The sequence below is a fragment of the Pundamilia nyererei genome, unplaced genomic scaffold (genome assembly GCF_000239375.1).
Source record: "Pundamilia nyererei isolate P.nyererei 1_Seehausen unplaced genomic scaffold, PunNye1.0 scaffold00008, whole genome shotgun sequence".
NCBI lineage: Eukaryota > Metazoa > Chordata > Actinopteri > Cichliformes > Cichlidae > Pundamilia > Pundamilia nyererei.
The window spans coordinates 4,616,070-4,632,319 of NW_005187409.1; the positions used below are offsets into that span (position 1 = coordinate 4,616,070).

The 16,250-nt window shown below is 42.8% G+C and overlaps 2 protein-coding genes across 4 annotated transcripts in view; one reads left to right on the plus strand and one right to left on the minus strand.

Annotated features, from left to right (window-relative positions):
• Positions 1-16,250, plus strand: part of macrod1 (mono-ADP ribosylhydrolase 1) — a 142,406-nt gene that overhangs the window by 22,867 nt on the left and 103,289 nt on the right. The window lies entirely within an intron of this gene.
• flrt1b (fibronectin leucine rich transmembrane protein 1b) overlaps positions 11,213-16,250 on the minus strand; it is a 29,104-nt gene continuing 24,066 nt past the window's right edge. The window contains exon 3 of the mRNA XM_005723072.2: positions 11,213-14,020. Within this exon, the coding sequence (XP_005723129.1) occupies positions 11,804-14,005 (2,202 nt within the window). The 5' untranslated portion in view covers positions 14,006-14,020 and the 3' untranslated portion in view covers positions 11,213-11,803. The remainder of the gene's footprint in view (positions 14,021-16,250) is intronic.

A 16,250-nucleotide genomic window follows, 5' to 3' on the forward strand; every position in this document is an offset into this window, starting at 1 on the left:
CATTGGTTGGAGCAGACCTTCCCAAAGTGTGGGGCCCGCCCCCTAGAAGGGGCGCAGAGCCATTGCAGGGGGGGCGGTGTGAAAAGGGGGAAAAAAACCAAATGCTTGGACACTGCTAGCACAGGGCGCCCACAGAAACGCATAGCAGGAGATGAAGCATCGCTGAATATGTTTCCAAACCAACTTCATTCTAAGCCAAAGACTAGAAAATATGGTGAAACATATCTTCCCTTTGGTTTCACCTGCACAAGTGCCGAGGTAGGTCTCCCCTGCAGAATTGGTTTTCCCTTTGTTGGGAGCAGCGCTGGGCTCTTCAAATCACGGACAAACAGGATCCCACAGTTGTTTATGTTTTTAAACCCATTTTGTACAGAGAGGCATTTTTTGAAAAATGTATTGATAGCAATGTTGAATATTATTACACATGAAAAAAAAAACAACTACACGTAAAATAATTACACCGAGACGCCTCTGCCTTTCTAAATAGAGGGACAGTAACTGCGTCCCTATGTAAGCGTGTAAAACCTGAAGATAGTCAGATTAACATTATTTTGTCTCTATCTGCCATTCTGCAATTCATCTCATGTAAACAATAACGTGAGGCACAGCGTGACGTGAGGCACATACCTTTGACGTTGAGTGATGAACTCTGTATTCCTCGTCCACAGGTAAACGCAAAAAAGGAGTTTTAAAAAAATCTCCGTTTTTGATGATTCGAAACGGCGTTTACGTGTGGACGAAACAGCTGCGTTTTCAAAAAACTTTTTGCAGGTGGTACTGCATGGTGGATCAAAATCTGATGGCACTTTTCCTGCATTCATAATACATTCAGTTTTGACAAGATCGCCAACACCATTGGCTGAAATACAGCCACAAACTGTGTTTCATTTCCTGACCTCCTCTGTACATATTAATGATGTAATCCAATCATTATTTGCAACTCTGCTAAAAAAAAAACCTCTTTTCCCGCTCTGCACAAGTTAAGCTCTTATATGTTAGTACTGTAATCCTAAACAAAACAACTATGCACACAGCTTTACCCCTGACATTAGTAAATAAGTACTTAGAAATCCTTGGTTTATTAAAAACCTCTACATACTGCATTAATCTTTCTTTCTTTTTTTATGTGACCTGAGGTTGCTATGTCCCTTCAAAATAAAAGCAGTTGTAAGAGTAGTATGCGAGGTTTATTAAAGCATGTTTGGTGTTTCTGAGAATGGACAAACTGCATGATGTATCCGATCATGGCTGCAGTGATACAGCATTTCTTCACTTCTATGAAATGTGAGACACATATATGAACTTGATAGACATCCAATTTGTAGTCCAAAGGATTTAATATGATGTTGGTCCACCCTTTGCAGTTGTAACATTTTCCACAAGGTTTCACAAGCAGATTTGTGAGGTCAGACACTGATGTTGGACAAGAAGACCTGGCTCACAGTCACTGCTCTAATTCATCCCAGAGGTGTTCTATCGGTTTGAGATCAGGACTTTGTGCAGGCCAGTTAAGTTCTTCTACACCAAACTGGCTCATCCATGTCTTTATGAACCTTGCGTTGTGCACTGGTTTGCAGTCATGTTAAAACAGGAAGTACCATCCCCAAACTGTTCCCACAAAGTTGGGATCACAAAATTGTCCAACATGTCTTGGTATGCTGAAGCATTAAGAGTTCCTTTTGTTGGAACTAAGGGGCTGAGCCCAACTCCTGAAAAACATTTCCACACCATAATCTCCCCTCCACCAAACTTTACTCTTGGCACAGTGCAGTCAGACAAGGACTGTTCTCCTGCCAACCACCAAACCCAGACTCGTCCATCGGATTGCCAGACAGAGAAATGTGATTTGTCACTGCAGAGAACATTTCTTCACTGCTCTAATGGCGTCATGCTTTACAACACTATATCCAATGCTTTGCATTGTGCTTGGTAAGGCCTGGATATAGCTGCTCGGCCATGGGAATCATTTCCATGAAGCTTTGTATGCTTCTTAAACTAATCCGAAGGCTGCATGAAGTTTGAAGATCTCTCCGCAGAGAGCTGACGACCTCTGCACACTATGCTCCTCAACATCCACTGACCATTCTCATTTTACTTGGCCTACCATTTTGCTGATGAGTTACTGTTGTTCCCAACCACTTCCACTTTGTTATAATACCACCAACAGTTGACTGTAGAATATTTAGTTGCGAGGAATTTTCACGACTGGACTTGTTGCAAAGGTGACATCCTATCATGCTGATATGCATGAGCGACCCATTCTTTCAGAAATGTTTGTAGAAGCTGCCTGCATAACTAAGTGCTGTATTTTATACACCTGTCACCATGGAAGTGACTGGAACACCTGAATTCAATGATTTGGATGAGTGAATACTTTTGGCAATATAGTATATCATAATCCAGCCTGTGTTATCTTTTTATTACCAGATAGCATTTTTGTATAGAGCAGTGTTGACAGAAAGCAACATGCAACAATGCCCTTTATGCATCTGTTGCATATAAATGATTGCAACTTTTCAAGGCTACTTAATCTGCAGGTTTCTATCGAATTTTATTGTTAATCAGCAGTTGAAGTCTGAATTAAGGCTGTCTGTTACACTGTGCATTGCTGCTGTCATTCTGTGAAGCCTCACTGCTCACACAATGAACACAGCAGAGAGAGAGCAGGTGCTGTGCCAGGAGTGCAAGATGTCATTGTAAAGCAGTATGATACTGTACATGGGGTTTTTGCAGTGCCTTAAAAAAAGAACAGCTGAAGGGGCATTGAAAGTGGCTAAATGTAGTGACAAAGTGACCTCAGTGAGGTGAACGGAAGTTTGAGAGAGAAAGAGAGATGCTGCACAAGCTGAGATTAGTTACAGTTCCTCATTTAACAACAAAAGAAAAACCCCAACAACATATCCAAATCTTAAAATTCAACAACAGACAAATATCTAAATACCTGAATATTTGGGTAGAGCCCCAGTACGCTTTTAATTTTTCACCTATCCATGCTGAGCTGAGCAATTTCTCCTCAATTGCAATTTCATTATTTTGCTAAATATTTGTTGTTGTCTTAGCGCAGCATTAAATAATGCAGGTTTGAACTGGGCAGTTACCTTTTGTGTGCTACACCTCTGGAATGATCACAATTCACTGTGTGGCATTTTCAACTAAGTAATGAATAATTTACTGTGCTCCAGGAATTCATTTATTTTTTGGCTGAGTTGTGTCTGCCTCTGCTGAAGAAAGGCCGAGAGCCAGTACTCCAGAGAAATCACAAGTTGCCATAACTACAAGTGCTGAGGTCTCTGTGTAGTCCAGAGTATAGCCCCAGAGAGGTGGGCAGTAAGCCGACCATGAATGACGGCTGAGAGCTGTGGAAGACCACATCCAGCAGGAGCCGGCTGCCTGAAGCGCCCTTTAGCCAGAGTCGTTCCTCTGCAGTGTTTGCTCGTGTGGGTTGAATGGCTGATGGGTTATCGTATGAGAAAAAGAAAGCTATCAATTATTCACTTAATGTCAGCCTGGGATAGATAATGAGACAAATCGCACGACGACTACTTAAGGTTGACTTTAATTCTCTAGTTCTCTTGAATTTAGATGCTCTTTTTCTTCTGAAAGCAAGGTTACAAAAGCAATCCTGTGTTTTAGGGGCTCATAATTAAGCTAAACTAAAAGATAACATGCACAGTGATCGGAAATTGAATAGAAGACAATTGCTGTACAAGGACAATTTGGTTATCTTTTTGCACATGCTTTGAGCGTAGTTACAGCTGAACTTTACTTGGAAGACTTCTTTTTTTTTTTGTACTCCTTCACACTAGAGGGGCTTTGCAGTAGCACCAAAGTGTCTCTCTCTGATAGACAGCCTAATTCATACAGTTGGTGTTTTCATAATCCCCCAGAGGCTGTCTTGGTGTGCTCTCTGTCTTGTTTATTCCACTGATGTCCTCTCCACCCACTGCTACCAAAGAAGCCAGACCACTGCAGCCTAATGTCTGTCTGTTGTTGTTGTTGTTGTTGTTATAGCTCTTCATCCCTCTGAGGTATCTCATTGGTTTCTAGGAGTGTGTCGGTATAAAAGATACACACGAGTGTTTTTAATCTGGCCCCCGGGATCACTGGTCCCTTGTCAATTCAGGCTATACAAATGTGTGTCCAATAATGAGAACCTTTAAAATTGATTTAAAACTGCTGTGTTTGTCATGAGTTGGTATTTGTAAATCTGTGCACGTCTGTTGAGAGCTGTTTTCATATCCTGCAAAGATTTGAGGAAGGCAAGGTCTCGAGAGAGTTTTTGCTTAATGAACAAAAAGTAAAATGGCTTTGTTAAAAAAAATCACACTAAGTGGGGAAAGGTGCTGTTTGGAGTCAAGCTGTAAAATGAATAAGAGAGAAAAGTATAAACTAAAATCCAATCTTCAGGAAAAAGAGCCTTTCACGTTATAGTCACCAACATGTTTTTACTTGAATCATAACTCAAGACCTGATTTGAATTTTTTTTTTCAATAAAAAAAACATTTTTTTTATGTTTGTTTGCTGCTTGTTTGCTGTATACTAAAGCATTTTCATTCCAGTGTGTGAAATAGTTCTGCTCTGTCAGGTACACACGGTGTCCTTGGGCTTTAGGGCCTTGACACATCAGTCACAGTAATATTGGACGCTGAAAGACTGGTTAAAGAGCCAAGTCCACGTTCCACGTGTAACTGAATTACATGGACACGAAAAACAAGGATTTACAGAATACCAAATAATTAAATAACCACCGACACTGAGCTAGAGTATTGCTCAAAAGTCTTGAGCCATCTATTTCTTTATACTTGACTTCAAAGGAGCCACAATTTCTTATATTTTTTAAAGCGATCTTCAGTAATAGTTCGTCTGATAACGACTGTGTTGAGTCTGTTCCTTCCCATTCCATGCAAGGCCACCTGGGTTGGCTGGAAGACTGTTTACTTAGCCTAGCAGGGCGAAGGACACTGTCTCAGCTGAACTCTGGACACGCACACACATACACTTACACTGATAAGCACACACTCATCCCCCTCTCTTTCCAAACGCCTTCGATGCTTGTTTCCTGCGGGGGAACACGGCAGGTCTGTGTGCCGCGCTGGAATGGTAGCGCTGTGCAGGGCGGCTGCTGTGTTCGCTTCGGATTACTCCTCACCCCCCACCCACCCCCGTGGCTTGTCATGTCTTCACAATATTGTGCTGTGGACATTTATGTGCTTTTTGTGCAGAGGAGTTTTTTTGTTTCCTGTTCTCATGCTGTCCTACCATGGAAGCACAGCATGAGTAGAGGTCTCTTTTTCCTCTTGTACTTTCCCATTGTAGTGTACATTTCAGTGTTTTTCTGTAACGCTACCGATCTCCGACTTGTATCCCCATGTAATGTCTGTGTTGTGTGTGTAAGGTCAGGGGGTCCCATTTCACTGCAGGGCAACCTGCATGTGGCGAATAAAGCTTTGATTGATTGATTGATTGATTGATTGATTGGTTGATTGATCTGGGTTTCTGAAGCTCCTTAAAAGTTTGTGTTTGGAAATTGGCTACATTTTTACCCATTTTCCATCCAGTCCTTATACCTGACCATTGTTTAAGCCACTTAACATTGACCTACGAATCATTCAAGCATAAATAAGGTGCCTAACTCAATGTATGAAGCACTGTTGTCTTCACATGTCAACTAAGTAAAGAACCTATGTTATATTGTATCATTAGGCACTTACAAGCAGCCGGCCACAAAAAACAGATATTTTGTTCCCATTGCTTTAGTTCCCATGTGACAGGCATAAAATAGTATTTTTGCACCAACAAGGTGATTCCTAAAGAGCTGAAAAACTGGCACGTCAGTCTGCCGTGTGGTCTGCATTTCTGTATCTGCTTCACTTATTTAGTGTTGGTTCTGTCTTTTACACCAAAATGATAGGTAACAGATTTTTTTTTTTTTCATATAAACTCAACTTAAAGTGAATGATGATATTCCTCTTTAACTGCTGGATGTTAATAATGTCAACATATAAACTTAATAGATGATGAATTGTAAATCTCTAACCAGAAATCAAGGTAAAGCATCGAATATTAAACCGCATGCCTGGAACAACAACTCTTTTCAGGCCATGGAAATTGGAAAAGTAGAGGGCAAAGGAAGAAGTTGCAGGATTAAAGAAATTATACCAGAAATTCAAGTCCTAAGGAAGAAATCATTGATTATTCCTCCCCGGAGCCTGGACCTCAACATTATTAAAGATGTGTGTGATCATCTTGACAGAGAAAATGTTTGTTTCAAGAAACTGCTGTACCCGTTTTCCATTTCTATAAAGAACTGAGGGCCGACTCAAGACTTTTGCACAGTGCTGTATTTTTCTGAAACGTCACACTCAGCTTGATCTGGAAGTAGCTGCCGCTGCAGCCGGTGAAGCTGTGGCTGGATCTGCGTGCCATAACAACGTTATTATGAGATCAAACATACTGAAATGTGCCAGTTCTGATATGTTCACACTCAAAGCTTAAAGCATTAGGCACAAAAGTTGGCAGAACACCCTAACACACACAAGTTAGATTAGCATTTTTAGATGATATGCTTTACTGGTTGTGGAGCTGTGATAACAAAATGCAGGGTCTTTGACATTGTGTCATTTAGTTTGGCTCTAGCTCAGAGTGAAAGTTCAGTGAATTTTAAGGTTATTTGGCTGTTGATACGGTGCCCTTTTTTGTATGAAAGTAACTCTGGCAATGACCAATGCGAATCTGGTCAGATGGAGAGCATATAAAGCAAAAAATAATAATTAAATAGCTGTCTGTTGTCCCTGAGATTGTGGCGCTAATTTGGCTTAACAATTAGCCCCTTCACAAATTAAATGCATGCTAAAAAATGACAGCTACCTTGTGTGCTTAAGTGCAATACCAAGAAGTCATTTATAAGCATTTGTATGTGATGAGTTAGAAGTAAACGGGCAGTTTGACTGTTGCCGTAAAGACAGTGCATAATGGCACCGATGCTAAAGGACACCTTGTGCATATCTGTGAAACGCCAGCGGCTTTGACAACGCAGCAGTATTTGAGGTCCTCTCATGTTTATATGTTGCATCTGTTCATGTTTTTCTCTGCCGTGCCCTTGACTGCTGCGAAGTCAAGAAAGAAAATGTAAACTTACACATTCACCCGTGCAGTGCCTTTTCTTTTCTCAGCTCTGCCTCAGTATTTGTAGAAACATTTGCATTCAAACTATCTGTGCCAAAAAGATTATGTTGTGGATTTGATTCGGTTGACTGTGCATGCATACATGCATTTCCTCAAATGCATGCATTGAGAGGAATACAGTGACCTTTTCACTAAATAAGCTTATAAATGCACGCAAACAGCGGAAGATAACTCGCGTTGCGGCTTTAAATCATCCGTGGCAGCACTGTTGTGAAGAAAATACTGAGCACGGAGTTTAAAATGCAACCGACCATTTTACTGCACATCAGTGAGTTGAGCCTGTTTGTTAAAGGAATAGAGGTCGCATAGTCAGAAATTAATTCAAATGAGATGAATCGAAACTCAACACACTGCTGTTGTGCTTCTATGTTCGAACTTTAACACGTGTTATATATATCTAACACATCTTAATAATTTAAAGCACAGTTTATTCTCGCAAAGTAATTACTTTTGGACAGACGTACTAGTTGTTGTAACTTAATGGAAGCCTTCACTTTGATCCGATTTGTTACAGTGCAAGAATAAATTTAGCCCAAACAGATGCTTACCCCCAGTCTCGGAGTATACATCTTTTTCTTGGGTGTAATGCGAGTTAGGATAATTAAGCTGCAGGACCTGACGTTAGATAATGGACCGCGGCAGTGAAAGGCGTCCATAATGACCGATGAGAACTCGGGCCATTGTTGTTAAGAGCGTGGACGCCAAGATGCAGCCGCACACCGCCAGACGTATAATCACAGATCCTGTAGATAGTCATACGAAGTCATCAGCGTGCGGCAAACCATTTCTGTCTACAGTATTTTTCTTTCAGACTCCTTCCTTCTCAAACACCCATCACAAGCAGTTACTCTAAGATGGACACTTATACACTCCCCCGTTCGTTATATTGATCCATGCTTACACAAGCATTAGCACTCACTTAGAATGAGAGGCATGTCTTCACCCAAACTCAGGAGCACCGAGCACAAACACATCCATACAAATGGACGCAGCCGAGTTTCTCGTGTCACTCTGTGAAATACGCACTTGAACTTGTCAGGATAAAAACATGCGTCCTTCCGAATGGAATCGGAGCGCATAGACGCTGATGTATTCATCCAGTGTGTGTGATTTAACGAGGCCTGCTCTGTCTCATCATAAATCACGTTAATAATCTGAGCTTCCCATTGATTTTTAGTTTTTAAGCCCTCCCCCCGCCCACTCTGGTGCATTATTTGACATCTCCAGCCTTTCCTTCCGATTTGATGAACTCCACTCAGACGCACGCACACACACGCACACACAGAACTCACGAATCCGCTCTTCCTTTTAGAAGTCTTTATTCATCTGCGTAGAAAAAAAGACGACAGACCAATAAATGGAATAGCGTTTTGCACCCTTTTTTTATGTTTATACATAAGAGTGTTTTCATTATCACATCTGAGGGTGACACTTTTAAAGGAAAAGGATCTCTACACAGAATGAAAGGAAGCTTCAGTGCTTTTAAAAAAATTAAAAAAATAATAAAACAAATGCAAAAAAAAAAAAAAAAAACCCTAAAAAACCCACACCGGAGCTCTTCCAATATTACTGGTACACTGTAACACAGGTTGAAAAAGAGAAAGAGAGCTACACAAAGTAAGACTTGGGTTTCAACACTTACAGGCTCTATCTAAATCACCCCTCTCCACTCTCCCCCTTTATTTTTCTCTCTCTACCTTCTCCTCTTCCTCTTCCTGTTAATCTCTGGCTGTATTTTATTAGCGTCTTCTTTGATGTTCCTCCTGCCTTAAAGTACATTAGTGTGGTCAGTGAGAGGCGGTCAGAAAGCAGGGGGTCGCTCGTTTCCCTGTGGTTGTCTTTGAGTTGAATTGCACAGTGTAGCGGTCAGGCTGTGATCCCAGTCACCAGAACATAGTGTCTATGCTGTGCTAAGGCCTATAAAACCACACGACCTGAGTCAACTTATACGTTTCACCTCCCAGAATGCACTAGATCAGGTGTGATTATACTAGTTGTTTTAGTTTCTCCAATTCAGCTAATCTTTATTATAATACAAGTAAATGAATTGCCTTTGTATATGACAGTGTAAGAGGAAAGGCCACAATTTCATTGTTGATCTAAATTAACTGATTAAAGAGGACCTATTATGCACTTCCCTATTTCAAACGTGGGCCTTAAAAAAACTAACTTCAAATTGCTCTGTTATTTTTTTTGTTTCTACTCTTTGATCTGTTCATATCAAATACGAGGCGATCTCTATAATATGGTCATCACAGGCACACAGCTCTAGTTGTGAGCACAGCACTCCCACCAGTCTGCTGTTCAAACCCTCTGAGGGGCACAGGAAAGGGAGCTGAAGTGGCTCATCTCAGACAGTGGGTGAACTGAGGGGCTGCACCGAGATAAATGACGGTAATTTTGGATTGTAATTCATGCAAAGCAACTCTGGTGCTCGAAGAATAAAAATATGAGGCTGGAAATGAGCAGAATAGGTCCACTTGAATCATCTGGTCCATACAACGTGAGGCAATTGTGGAAAAACGTCTGTCTTAGATTCCTGCACCCTGGGGTAATGTCTTTGAACTGCTTGGTTCATTTAACTAACAGTAAAAAGAGATAAAGATTTTCAATTTACTGAGTAATAAGACTGAGAAAAACTGCAAATACTTAAAATTGGGAAGCTGCAACAGGGAAACATTTGGCATTTGTTTACACAGAGGGATAAAATATTAAAATTTTTAATTTTGGGAGTTTTACAGTTTGGTCAGGTGTTTTTAACTGATTCCTGATTCCTGTCTGGTATTTTTGCTGCAGTCAATCAATATATATTGTAAGCCACTAATAGAGGTCTTTATATACAAATCATTCTTACTCTCTTTTTAAATAAACACAGAGAAAAATATTTTTCCCCCGCTGTAGTCGAATAGATTTGTTAAGAGTGGATTTTAACAAAGAGTAATCAGACCAGTGCCGTTCCAACTTCCACCAAAAAAAGTGTCAGCTGCTAAAACTTATTTTTAATTAAGAAGGTTTAGCCATCCTCTAGAAGATAATGGGTTACTATAATAAGATGTGTGATTAGGATTCTTTCACTTCATTTGCAAAGATAATTTAATAATGACACCAGACCACAATAAAAACTGGGTACATGCAGTGCTGAAATTCCAAGATGAAGTTATTTTTCTTCTTCTTCTTCTTTTTTTTTTTTACAATAATAGTCGTTCTTGTCAGGCTTGTCTGTTGTCCTGTGGTCTTGGCAATCAGTGTATTTTTTACTCAGATTGTCTCGCCGTGCTTCTTGTCCTTGGTGTTGTCCTACCGATGTTTTTAAAATCCTGAAATGTGCTGTTTATTTAAAAAAAAGATACACGAGGTGAAAGGTAACTACCGAGAAATGTTAAATTCATCTTTGAATTTCAATGATCACAGGCACCTGAAAACAGTCCTTGAAGGAAGCATGCACTCTGTTATCACTCGGCATGTGCTGAGTGCAGTGGGTACAATGTGGGCAAAAACTTCATTCTTTTTTTTCTCTTCTTTTTTGGACTATGATGTCACATTATTCCAGTTGTCAACCCTCTTCTTTAACCACCCACTCCCTTCTTGATCCCCCACCTTTTTTTCCTCTTTGTGTGCTTTTTTACCTCCTGCTGCTGCATTTGTCACACGCCCTTTTTTCCACTTAGCTCCCCTTTTCTGTCCTCGCTCTTTGCCTGAAGCCAACACACCTCTCTCTGCGTCTACATTCCCCCCAACACAGCTCCGCACCCTCTTTTTTTCCTCATCTCCTTTGATGTTTTCTCCATCCATCCATCCATCCATCCATCCATCACCCCCACCCAAACACATGCTCTCTCTCTCACTCTCATTAGTCTCCTCGTGCTGTGGTTTGTGTCTCTCGTCTCTGTCAGAACTGTTATCACTGCTGTCAGCTCCCTTGGCGAGAACAAAGTCGTCCTCTGCTCACAGCACCACAAAAGACACAAGAGAAATAAAAGGAAAGAGCCTCAGCTGAAGAAAGAAAAAAAAAAAAAAAGAGGCGGAAAGGAGGAAAAAATTAAAAAGGAGGGGAATAAACCAGAGGAAAGGAAGGGGCTTGGAACACATCTTTTCATGTCAACCATGATGCATTGTCATCTGTGGGTTATAACAACCATTGATTTCTTCCTCTGTCATCCCTTTTATCTATACAGCACAAAGCTTACAGTTGGTTGGAAGATTTGAGACCTATCTCTATACACATCAAGTGCCTTTTCCCCATATTATAAATATATCTCCTTCTAAATCAGCTAAGCCTAGTATATCAACCTCAAATAATTTACTGTGTATTATCATTAGCTGAGAAGAACAGTAGGTTTGAAAGACACTGAGATATCCAAAAGAGAAACTGTAACCATTTATAAGAAGCGCTGAAAGAAGGGCCTACTATAAATTGTATTTATACAGTAGAAGAGTATAGTAGGACTTACACTTCTGTCACTCTAGCAATTGTCCAATTAACATAGCAGAAATTCTCTACTTAACAAACCAATCAGAATTGAACCAGCAGAGGCACAGAGGGTACTTTGGAAACCAAGGACAAAATAACCACTAGCCAACAGGGCTTTCGTGGCTCAGGGAGTGCGTCCCTGTATCATCACGTGTAGGCATAATCTATGTCAGGGATGCCACCCTCTCTGTAGCCACGGTTGGTGCCATATGTAACACGATGGTGGCTGGTTTGGCTGAGGATGGTGCCATTTAGGCTGCCAGCTCCGTGACTGCTCCGGTAGGTCCCGTTAGCTTGGGAGGAAGAGGAGGAGGAGGAGGGGAAAATGGTGTGGATGTAGGTGACATCCTCCAGCTTAGGCTGAACAGGCTGATGGGCCATAGCTGTCATCTGAAACCCTGCAGGAGGGGCCCTGATCTCTAAGATGGAAGTGTCTTTCTTGGTGCCTGACTCTACATAGTCATCATAATGTTTTCCTCCCCGGCCCCTGTTGTATGAGCCCGAGTCCCCGGATATGTAACCTGATCTCTGTCCATACCAGCAGAAGATGCCAAAGATTAACAGAAGGCTCACTAATGCTGTGGCACCCCCAATAATCCCAGCCAGTGGCAGGGCTGTTAATTCTGAGTCTCGTCCCTTTTTATCTGAGCCCTCTTCTCCTGAGTGTGCCAGAGCATCTCCAGTCTCTATCTGTGCACAGGCCGGGGCTGAGTCTTTACTGTCCGTGTCCGTGCTGACAGCTCGAGACGAACCCATGCTGGGGCTCCCAAAGGAAGTTTCCTGTCGTAATGGCAGCAGGCAGATGAGGTAATGGGAGCGTGGGGTGAGCTGGGTTAGAAGATACTGCCTCCTTTCTCCAGGTACCAAAGTCTCTGTTATTGAACCGAGAGCTGCACTGCTGCCCAGCCTCAGCCACGACAGGCGGAAGGAGGGTGCCGGCTCTGGACAAAGCCAACTCACCAGCACGCTGTCTGAAGAGAGAGGTTTTACAGTCAGCTCCAGTGCCTCTCCAGATACGTGCCCTCCTTCACCTGGGGGCAGAGGCATAACTAGGCCTGGCCGCTTAGCTCGCAGGGTGAAAAGAGAACCCTGTGTGGGGATGAGCAGAGAGGTAGTGGTGGTGCTGCCATGGGGGACTGAAGCCACTGCTTGACCCCCTCCAACACCATCTTCACCTCCTCCATCTTTGTCTGCTGGGTTCATCCCTATTCCAGTATTAGGAACAGGAGGGGGACCTTCACACTGCTCCATCAGAGAAGTTAGGTCTCTAAGGGCCTGACCCCTTACAGGCTCAGGCCCCTGACAGGTTAGACCCCTAACTGTAACCGCCGCCCCCCGACCGTGCAGCCAGGCATGGAGCCAGCGAAGGTTGCAGCCGCAGTACCAGGGGTTTCCTCGCAGCAGTAGCAGCTCCAGGCTTTCTGTGTCCTTAAAAAGTCCCCGGGGCAGAGTGGTGAGATTATTCCCCGACAGGTCCAGCCTCTGCAGCCGCCGCATCCCATCTAGCGCCCCCCTCGAGATGTGGGTCATACCATTGTCTTGCAAATGGAGTCGCACAAGGTGAGCTGAAGGCAGGTTGGCAGGTGGAGACTGCAGAGCGTTCCTGACCAGTGAAAGCTCAGTCAGGTTGGAAAGACGAGAAAAGGTGTCATCTGCTATGCGAGTGTTGGCCAGCAGGTTCCCGTCCAGGACCAAGCGTCTCAGAGAGGAGAGCCCACGGAAGGCATGAGTAGGGATGGTGCTGATTCTGTTGTCATCCAGTCGCAACTCTTCCAAGGATGTTGGCAGGCCTGCAGGGATGCTTGACAGGTGGTTCCGAGACAGAAACAGCAGTCGAAGCCGTGGGGTCCCAGAAAAGGCTCGGTCCTGGATGCTAACGGTGGATATCGAGTTATCATCCAGGTGCAAACGTTCTAGTAATGGTAACTTGGCAAGAGCCGACCGCGGTAACGTTCGTATATTATTATCCTGCAAATGGAGCTCCCGTAATGAAGGCGGGAGGTGTATAGGAAATTCATCCAACTGGTTGGCATACAGGTAAATCACTCGTATGGAAGTGCTGCGTTCCAGCGACGGTGGCAGCCCGGCGTTACTCAGGCGGTTGCTCTGTAAGTACAGGATGGCAGCCGTTAACGGCAGCGGAGGAATAATGCTGAGGCCACGGTCATTGCAGTAGACAAAACCCTCGTCGCAGCGGCAAACCGAGGGGCAAACTATGCCCTCGTCTCCCTCTCCCGTCTCCATGGCAATTGCCGCTGCCGCCAGTTCCAGCACCTCAGCCAATAAGGTGAGGCACAGGAGGAGCAGGAAGAGCCAATCGCGGAGTTCTGCAACACTCTCAGCTGCCATGGTGGCGCACAGCTCCTAATAGGAGAGAAAATGGAAAACTGGATCAAAACAAAGTACAGACACTGAAACCCAATGATTCTAAAATGAATGGAGAAAAAAAAATTCATTATATTCAAATAGGGAAGCAAAAAAGAAGGACGAGACAGAGCGAGATAGAGTTTCGCTGTGGGGTCTATCTCCAAAATTACTCGACCAAAGTGCTGTGTTTTCTACCTGCTGATAAAAGTAGAGTCTCTTTAAATCTCTAAAGTGCAAAAGATTTGGGGATTGAATCATCAGATGCACTTATAAGAAGCTGCCCACTATTATATGGGTCAGGGCGACCAAGCAAAAGACAAACGCACATTTAGAGACAGAGTGTGATGAGGGGTGGATTGACTGGACGAAGAGGATTACGAGAATCGGAGAAAGCAAAGGGACGACAGAAATGGAGAAAATTGGACAGTGACATTTGAAGGAAGGGAAAATAAGTGAAGAGGAGTTTTTTTTTCTTCTTCCACAGAGATTAACTGAAATGGAGTGAGTGACATGAAACTAAAATGGAGGCGAGATCGGGGAGGAGGAAATCAGATTAATTGCCCACAGTCCAGTTGATGGCTCAGAGAGTAGCAGAACTACTAAACTTGTTGTTATTGCCCTATATCTACCCCTAATAAATATATATGATAAAACTGAAGAGAATATAGAAGAAAAGCAGAGAAATTTAGGTTTCATATTGTATACTCAGAAACACAATTTATCTATCAGAGGTCGTGACCAAAACACACACTGAGAAATTTGCTCACACAAATAAACAAATGTACTGAGCACAAAGCATTCACATACAGAAGTCTCAGTACAAGCTGACATGTATAATGCATGGTTTCACTCAGTTGTTATTGTTCGTGAAATTTCTATAAATTATTCAGGAAAGTGGTCCTGAAATCCCCAGAAATGTTTTAGTGAGATGTTTTACAGAGAAGCATTTTTCTGCAACATTAATAGGTTCCTTGGTCGATGTTTTATGATTTGTCTCCTTGCAAATCCTTGACACCAACATCAATAACATGAATTTACAATTCAGATAAAATGATCTCCGAACGTGCACATTCACGGCTCACTATATTTAGAATATGAAAAATATACAGTGGTAAAAGTTGTGGAAATTGCATTGTGGCGTCCTCGTGTTTGAATCCTTTCTTTTAAGTAGCCCGAGGCTGGAAAATGTGCCCTGATGTGAAATGCCTGACATGATTTGACAGCACATTTGATAAACAAATCCTCTAAAGGCAAGTTTTTTTTCCCCCCTTTCTCCGCCCCTTCTGCACATGCATGTTTGTGCGTGTGTGTTTGTATGTGAACTCTGTGCTACATGTAAAATTGCCCCTTGGCTGCAGTCAAAATCCATGCAAAGCAAACGAGAGATGGCAACAATAGTTGAGAGGCAAGGAGGGAGGGGTGGAGGCGAGGAGACAGATGGACAGTAGGACAGTCAGGAGGAGGAGGAGAGAGGAGGAAATGAGTTCCTGGCAGTGAAGACTGAAGTCACTATCAGCTGGAAAAAGAATAATGGCTCCAAATATTGGTTTGGTGTCATTTTTTTCTATTCTGTGAGATGGATGTAAAAATAGCCGCATTTGTGTACCTGTACATGCTTGTGTGTGTGCCTCTGATGCATGTGTGCGTTTGTGTATGAGAGAAAGATCTGTATCAACAACAACTAGCTCCTGTCTCAGCTCGACACCGGCAGCATTTGATATGTCAGGGTGAAAAAGAGTGTGTGCCACCTAATTCGACGTGGACCCAGACTTGATTTTTCTCTTTTCTTAATAGTATTTTTAGCTCGAATCTGACTATTTCTTTCCCCGGCATGTGAGAGACGGAAAAAGTAAGAAAGAGGTACACATACACACAAGAGGGACTGTCAAGGTACGAGCTGAGACCATATTGGGATGCTCTATGAATATCAACTAGCATATGTTTCAGTGCCACACTATCCCTGCTTCCCTTTCATAAACATCCTCTTGGCACAAGCTGGCATGTGTGTTTCTTGCCCACATGCCAAGGTTTCCCATCGACACGTTCTTTTAATGATCCTGATTTTTCTCTCGTCTCTCTCCCCTCCCTCGTCCATCCTCTCGCTCTCTCTCTCGCTGCATCTTTATCACGCCGTGTACCTCTCCAATCCGCCCACCTCCCCTTGATAATCTTTCATTATATCTACTTTCAGGTTTGTTTACAGAAGTGTCCGTGCAGTCATCCTCCT